This window comes from Lupinus angustifolius, chromosome LG03 (genome assembly GCF_001865875.1).
Source record: "Lupinus angustifolius cultivar Tanjil chromosome LG03, LupAngTanjil_v1.0, whole genome shotgun sequence".
Lineage (NCBI taxonomy): Eukaryota > Viridiplantae > Streptophyta > Magnoliopsida > Fabales > Fabaceae > Lupinus > Lupinus angustifolius.
The window spans coordinates 28,087,453-28,095,547 of record NC_032011.1 but is presented as its reverse complement, the minus strand read 5'-3'; the positions used below and the strand labels follow the sequence as shown (position 1 = coordinate 28,095,547).

At 34.0% G+C, this 8,095-nt stretch overlaps 2 protein-coding genes across 2 annotated transcripts; both read left to right on the top strand.

Annotated features, from left to right (window-relative positions):
• Positions 4,826-5,684, top strand: LOC109342483. Its single transcript, XM_019580461.1, has 2 exons — positions 4,826-5,284; positions 5,403-5,684. Exons 1-2 carry the CDS (start codon positions 4,826-4,828, stop codon positions 5,682-5,684), a joined length of 741 nt encoding a protein of 246 aa, XP_019436006.1.
• LOC109342482 lies at positions 5,919-6,605 on the top strand. Its single transcript, XM_019580460.1, has 2 exons — positions 5,919-6,107; positions 6,186-6,605. Exons 1-2 carry the CDS (start codon positions 5,919-5,921, stop codon positions 6,603-6,605), a joined length of 609 nt encoding a protein of 202 aa, XP_019436005.1.

Here is an 8,095-nt window from a genome sequence, read left to right as displayed (position 1 = left end):
CATTATTTGTAGAAGAATAATGTCTTTATTTTTATTATGTGTTTGTCGTTATTCATTTTCAATGTAAAATTGTTCTGGATTTTTAGCATTCTCATATACAAGAATAATGTCATAATTTTTTGTATTATATTTTGTTTAAATTATTTATGATTTCTCAATTTTAGGAAATCCTCATTATGAAGATTAATTTGCAGAATTATAACTAATAAATTTTGATTATGATAACTAAGTGATTTTATTTATAACTAATGAAGAAATATTATATATAATCAACCATTATTATAACAATTTTTGAATATATATTAGTTACTAGAATAATTCATTACTTATTAAATGACACTGATGAATCCATCATTAAATAATATGACAGATGAGATTCTTATTTTTAAATATATATTACTTACTATCATTATATTTTTTAAATATACCTATCATTATATTATTTAATTATAGGATAACAATATTAAATATACAAATCAATCATGTTTAAAAATAAGAAATCAAATGTGAGTATATTTTTATATTAGATTAATTAGATTAATAGTGGGTGACGAATTTGATGGGAAAGTGGAGACTATTGTGCCCGTTATGAATGAGGTAGCAAATGTGAATTCAATGAGTGAGCAAAAAAATGGTAAACATTTTGTTCTAATGTCAGTGGAGATTTGTGGAAATTGGTTAACTGTTACTAGAAAGAAAAAGATTCCAATAAACAATCTGTCAATATTAATGAAATTAATTTGTGATATGTTAATTTGTGTTCCTCCTTTGCCAACGACCAAGAGAATAATTTGATTTCAACTTTAACTAGGAGTATACCCATGTGATTTGCACGGATCGATTTGGTTGACACTGAAAAATGTATTTAATGTTTATATTTAAATGAAAAATCCAAGTTTTAAGTTAAATAGAGTAATGTAACAATTTAAAAATAGAATATAAATATTATATTTGTAAGAGTTGAAACAAAAATAGACATATAAGTCAAAATGATTACAATAAATCAAACTTTAGTTCATAATATGTTCAAAATATTTGTTTTTATTTTTTCTACTATATATTTAATTTTTAATTTCACTTATTGTTATTTTCTAGTTAGTAATTATTTTTAATTAAATTTTTCTTTATTAAATTAACATTTTGTATCTTATTTTTGGATCATTATTTTAATTTTTTATACAATTGCTTTTTATTTTAATTTATATTTGAAAATTATGTGTATACATGAAATGTTTGGTAGTTTTTCTAACTTTGAATCTCTTACACGTTACATAATTATGAAATAAATATTATTATGATTCAGCACTAATAGTCATTAGTTTTTAAATCCAAATATAATCATTTCAACATTTTAAAATTTGAATAGCATAAAAATAAATTAGTAACGTTTATAATCATTTCAACATTTCATAATTGCAAATGTCATAAGTGTGTAATCTGTAATCAAACGAAAAAAATCTTGGGATTGAGACAAGGTAAAAATTAATTGGACTGAGAAAAGATGATGACATGGTGAAAACTCTCTGTTAGGGTTTGTTAATTTTTCCTCTCTTCCTGGAACGGTAGGCATGAATCTCATCAATCAAAACTCATTTGTCCCTTGGGGATTTCTTGCTAATCTTGGCACCAATCTACATAGCTCATGCTCTGCTCAATCACCTCCTCCAAAAGTAGCTAAAATTCAGGGGAAGAAGTCTTTTGCTCAGGCTCTCAAAAATACTTGTGATATAACTCTATCTCAACTTCCCCAACCTTGCATCAAAGGTGATGCTATAGCCATAAAGATCCCTGAAGAAGAGTATCAAGCTAGTCTCATAAGATGTCAATCTCATATTTATGGAAGAGTCATTCTGTCAAAAGGTGACTCCCCCATAAAGTTCTTGGATCTTAAATCAAAGCTTTCATCTATGTGGAGCATGATAGGAAAATGGAGCATGACATCTCTAGGGAGAGGTTTTTATGATTTCACTTTCTCATTGATTGAAGATATGCGCTCTGTGTGTGCCGTGGGTTCTTGGAACCTCAAGCCCGAAGTTTTTAGACTTTCTCTTCAGACACCAGACTTTAATCCTAACCTCCAAAAGCTTTCACATTCTCAATGTTGGATGAAGATTCCGGGTTTGCCTCAGGAATATTGGAGTGCAAAGATTCTATTTTCTATTGCTGGAGGATTAGGAACTCCAATCTCATTGGATGATGCATCATCAAATAGATCGTTTGGGCACTTTGCTAGAATCTTGGTGGATATTGACTTGAAAAGTCCTCTGCCTAACCAAATCCTGGTTGAGAGAGAAGGATCTGCTTTCTTTGTGTCCATAGAGTTTGAGAATCTTCCAGACTTTTGCTCGAGGTGCAATTCCATAGGACATCTAGCCTCCAGATGTAGAAAAAAGAAAATGGAAATGGAAGGAGAGGCTCCGAAACCCGCAGTTAGGAAAACAAATAACGAGGGGAAACCAAAGGAGAAGCCTATTGCTGACCTGGTTATTAATCTCGAAATTGATCATATGGAAGGCTCTAAGCTGGATAACATAGAACGGGTTACTGATGAATTTGTTCCTGAAATAGAGGAGGAAATGTCAGGGTTGTCCATTCAGGAAAATGTCTTAGTGCATGAAGATGGAGAGGCTGAAAAAATTAATGGGCAAGATATGGTCCTTAATTTGCAAAATGAAAATATTGAGGTGAGCCCCTCAGAGGACATTGCTAATCCAACTGCTGCTAAGGACTCCAGGATTGTGGGAAGACTCTAGGCAGATGACTCAGAAGCTGAAATAAAAATGATGGAGAATAGAAATTACACCAAAGTGCTAACCAAATCTCAAAAGAAGAAGTTGAGGCAAAAATAGAGCCTTGATAGAGTGCACTTTACCCGTGGGGGTGGATACCTAAATGTTTCCTAATGAAAGTCCTCTACTCGAATTGCAGAGGATTAGGTAACTTGGGTACCAAGCTACTTCTAAAATATTTTTGTTCTACATACAATCCTGATATTGTTTTCATTTTGGAGCCAATGATCCATGCCAATAAAATTAAGCCTCTGTTTTGGTCTAAATTGGGTATGAAGCTTTTTATAACCAATGATAAAGATCCTTTGCTCTCTTCAATTTGGGGTATTTGTAAGGTGAATCTTCAACCCACTATAATAGCTAATTCGAGGCAACAAATATCAATTAGTATGGAGGTTGATAATAAAAGGTTCTCTCTTTGTGCAATATATGCTCACACTCATTTTTCTCATAGAAGAGAGCTCTAGAAGGAGATTCACTCTATCCTTCTCAACTTCCCTGGCCCCTGGTGTTGTATTGGGGACTTCAATGCAGTCTTGGGAGCTAATGAGTGTAGAGGTGCTCATTTGCCCAAAAAAATCTCATCTAATGAGTTTAGAGATTTTTCTGATTCTGCAAACTTAATTCACATTGTAACTAGAGGGGTTGAGTTCACTTGGTCAAATAAAAGAATAGGCTCTGCTCATATAGAGAAGAGGCTTGATAGAGCAATCTGTAATGACTCTTGGTTGAGTGAGTGGTCTAGCACCACTTGATGTACTTTGCCTAGAGCCAACTCTGATCACCACCCTCTACTCCTTAGTGCTTCTAGGGCTATAAATATCAGGCAGTCCCCTTTTAAGTTTCATAAGATGTGGCTGCTCCATCATGGCCTAAGAAAGTTGATTAAGGACAGTTGGGATACAAGGGTGGTTGGCTGCCCTATGTTTGTTCTCTCAAGAAAGCTAAAGAACTTAAACTTGGTTTTGAAAAGTTGGAATAATGAGGTGTTTGGCAATATTCATCTTAGGGTGAAGACTACTTTGAATCAGGTGAATGAAATTCAGCAATGCTTAAACCTCAGGGGTGATGATCATGATCTCAGGGAGCAGGAAAATCTTGCTCAGAAGGAGCTCTTGTGTGCTCTAAAAATTGAAGGGAAGTCTGGAAAGAAAAAGATCGGATTAATTGGCATTCTAATGGTGATAGGAATACTTCCTATTTTCACAAATTAGCCAAAATAAGACACTCAACTAAGACCATGACCATGCTCAGGGAGGGGACACAATCCTGTTAGAGCAAAATGATATAGCTAATCATGCTCTGTCTTAATTCTTAGAGTTGTATGCTTCTGATAATAACCCCCCAAAAAATGACTTGATAAGTTCTATGGTGCCCAAGTTGGTTTCTAAGGATCAAAACTGCATGCTTACTAAACTCCTTATGCCTGAAGAAATTAAAGATGTTGTTTTTGGTATGAATGGTGACGGAGCTCCTGGTCTTGATGGGTTTGGTGGCTGCTTCTTTCAAGAGATTTGGGATATAGTTGGTCTTGATGTGTGTAACTCAGTTTCACAGTTCTTTACCCGGGGGTGGATTTTGCCTAATATGAACTCAAATTATGTGGTTCTAATCCCTATGTTCCCTGGAGCAGATAGGATTGAAGACTTTAGACCAATTGCCCTTTGCTAATTTCCAATTCAAAGTGATTATAAAGGTCTTGGCTGATAGGTTGGCCTCCATTGCTCCTAAGATTATCTCTAGTCAACAAAGAGACTTCATCAAAGGAAGACATATTCAAGATTGCATATGCATTGCCTCTAAGGCTATAATATGTTGGATCATAAGGCTTTTGGGAGGAATCTTGCTGTTAAGCTGGATATTAGGAAAGCCTTTGCTACTATTGATTGGGGATTCCTGAGTAATACTCTATAGGCTTTCAGATTTGATGCCAAATTCATTGGTTGGATTAATACAATCTTGGATGTTGCTAAGCTCTCAATTGTTGTTAATGGTCAAAATACCGGCTAATTTAGTTGTAAGAGGGGTGTTAGGCAATGAGACCTTCTTTCCCCCTTCTTTTATGTCTAGTTGAAGATGTTTTGAGCAGAGGCATATCTAAATTGCAAGTTGAGGATAAAATTCATTCCATTTCTGGTCCTGGTCAGATCTCTACTCCTACTCATGTTTTATATGTTGATGACATCCTCATCTCCTGCAAAGGGGTCAAGGGAGAAATTTTAGCTTTAAATAAGCTTATCTTAACCTATGCTCAAGCCTCTGGTCAACACATCAACCCAAGTAAGTGCAAATTCTTCACTACTCAAGCTACTCCAACAAGAATTTCTACCCTCCCTACTTGGTTGGGTTTCTCTATGGGTAGTCTCCCCTTCTCCTATATGGGAGTTCCTATATTCATAGGCAAGCCTAGGGCCATTCATCTTCAACCAATAGCTGATAGAATTGTGAACAAGCTGACAAAGTGGAAAGGATCATCTCGCTCTATCATGGGCAGGGTAGAACTTGTTAAATCTATTATTCACATCATGCTGACCTTTAGCTTTCATGTCTATTGCTAAAATGAATCAAGCTTCTCTGCTCAAGCTAGCTTGGGAAATGAAATCTTCCTCTTAGGAGTGGGCCTCTTTTTATAGAACCAGATTCTATAAAGCTGATCATAGGCAAACAAGCTATGGAAAGTCCTCTATATGGCCTGGTATCAAAAGAGTTTGGAATGTGATCACTAATAATTCAATTTGGCTTGTTGGCAATGGTGCTAAAATTAACTACTGGTTCGATAATTGGCTAGGAAGTCCTTTAGCTCATACTCTAAACATTCCTCATCAGCTCCACTCCTCCTTGACTGCCAAGGTAGCAGATTTCATCCCTGATCAGCAGTGGACAATCCCTTCTTAGATGGCTTCTTTGTATCCTACTATCCTGCAGTCAATTATCAAAATTCATGTTACAAATAGTAATCAGAATGACCAGATAGTTTGGATTCATTCTACTGATAGTGGCCTTAGTATGAAGGATGCCTACAACTTCTTCAAGTCTAGAGTTAATCACATTAACTGGTGTAAGTTCATTTGGTCCATCTCCATTCCTCCCACTAAATATTTTATAATTTGGAGGTTATATAATAACAAAATGCCTACTGATGTCAATCTTCAAAAAAGAGGCATTCATCTGGCTTCTACTTGCTCTCTCTGTTATGCTGCAGAGGAGTCATCAAATCACCTATTCTTTGAGTGCAGTTTTGCTACATCTTTATGGAATTGGCTTGGTAATCTCATTGGTTCTCCTCTGGACAGTTCTTCTATTCAGAGCCTTTTGATGGTGTGCCATACCAACTGGAGTCCTCAATTGAAATTGGTAGTTAATGCAAGCATCGTCAATACAATCTCAACTATCTAGCATTGTAGAAACCAGAGAAGGTTTGAAGATACAACCATCAGGTTCATGCAAGCTTGTGACAAGATAAAGAGGGAAACTGCTCTTGCTGGAAACCACTCTACATTGGCTGCTAAGCCTTCTCTTTTTGAATTTACCATAATTAGAAGTTTCCAGGTTACACCTCATTACATCCCTACTCCTGTTATTGCTGAAGTGAGGTGGCTTCCCCCTCCTCCGGGGTGGGTCAAAGTTAATTCTGATGGTGCTGCTCATGACTTTCTTGGTCATGCAGGAGGAGGTGATATCTTTAGGGACAACAAGGGGGACATGCTGGGGTATTTTTCTACTTATCTTAACATTCAAGACTCTCTATATGCTGAACTATATACTGCCATCATGGCCATTCAGATAGCTAACTTGAAGGGTTTGAAGGATGTTTAGTTGGAATGTGATTCCAGTTTGGTGGTTGAAATTGTCAAGGGTAAGACAGAACCTCCTTGGAAGGTGGAGGTGATATCTTTAGGGACAACAAGGGGGACATGCTGGGGTATTTTTCTACTTATCTTAACATTCAAGACTCTCTATATGTTGAACTATATACTGCCATCATGGCCATTCAGATAGCTAACTTGAAGGGTTTGAGGGATGTTTAGTTGGAATGTGATTCCAGTTTGGTGGTCGAAATTGTCAAGGGTAAGACAGAACCTCCTTGGAAGCTTAAGAACTATTGGGAGCACTGCAAGAGGATAATTCCATCCTTGAGGCTCAAAGTCTCTCATATTTTCAGAGAGGGGAATACTTGTGCTGATAAACTAGCATCCTATGGAGTTAGATCAAGAATCATCTCTTGGTGGAATTTAGTTCCCCCATTTCTTGCCATCGAATTTAATAGAAATAGGAGTCTTTTGCCTAATTATAGGTTCAAAAATCTATAATGGATTCCTCTATATTGCTCTTCTTGTTCGAAATATATCAGTGGGTGCTTTGACACCCTTGTCTTAAAAAAAAATGTAATCAAACATCAAAATTTTCGAACATTATTGAATTACCATGAATTATTAATATATGTGTTTAAGTTTATTAATTACTCATGCAATACACCCTTACATTTGACTTAATATACATTATTTTGATATGTATAATTATGTTGAAATTGAATTTTATTGAAATTGTATTATCTCACTGTTACAGAAATTAAGATATATGTGTATTACTGAAATTGAATTTATCAGAAATTATTGTCCCACCGTTATTGAAATTTAATTTTTTTTAAATTTTATTTTACTTTATTGAATAAAGCAACTCGTGTATTACTTCATTATGCAACATTAAAACCTTAATCATAATTCTACATTCTCATTTTCATATGCTTCTCTCTTGTAACATTAGAATAATAGAAATATAAAATGAGATTAATAATGTAATTACTTTTTATAATGTCAATAAATTTTGTGTTAATAATTACTATATAAGTCATATATAGAATGGTATATAATTATGTAATAAAGAGGAAAAAATTATATTTATAATGCAAAAAAAACTAACCTCATAAACTAAATTTCATAAAAGAGAAATAATGTCTTAAGTTATTCTCTATTTATATTTTATTTTTAGTATTATATTTATTTCATAATCATTTTAATTTTTTTTCTAGTTAGTTACTATTTTTAATTAAATTTTGTTTGAATAACTAACATTTTTTATTTTTATTTTATATCATTAGTTTTATAACATTGAATTTCTTATCTGTTACATAGTTATGAAATAAATATGATTAAGTTTTAGTTTTAATAGTCATTTGATTTTTAAATCGTCGTTTTGAAATTTGAATAGCTGATGATAAGAATATATTAGTCCCATTTCTCCAATGTAAAATTAATATTCATAATTGCATATATATAATTGTGTGTTCTATCATATAGCACCATGTT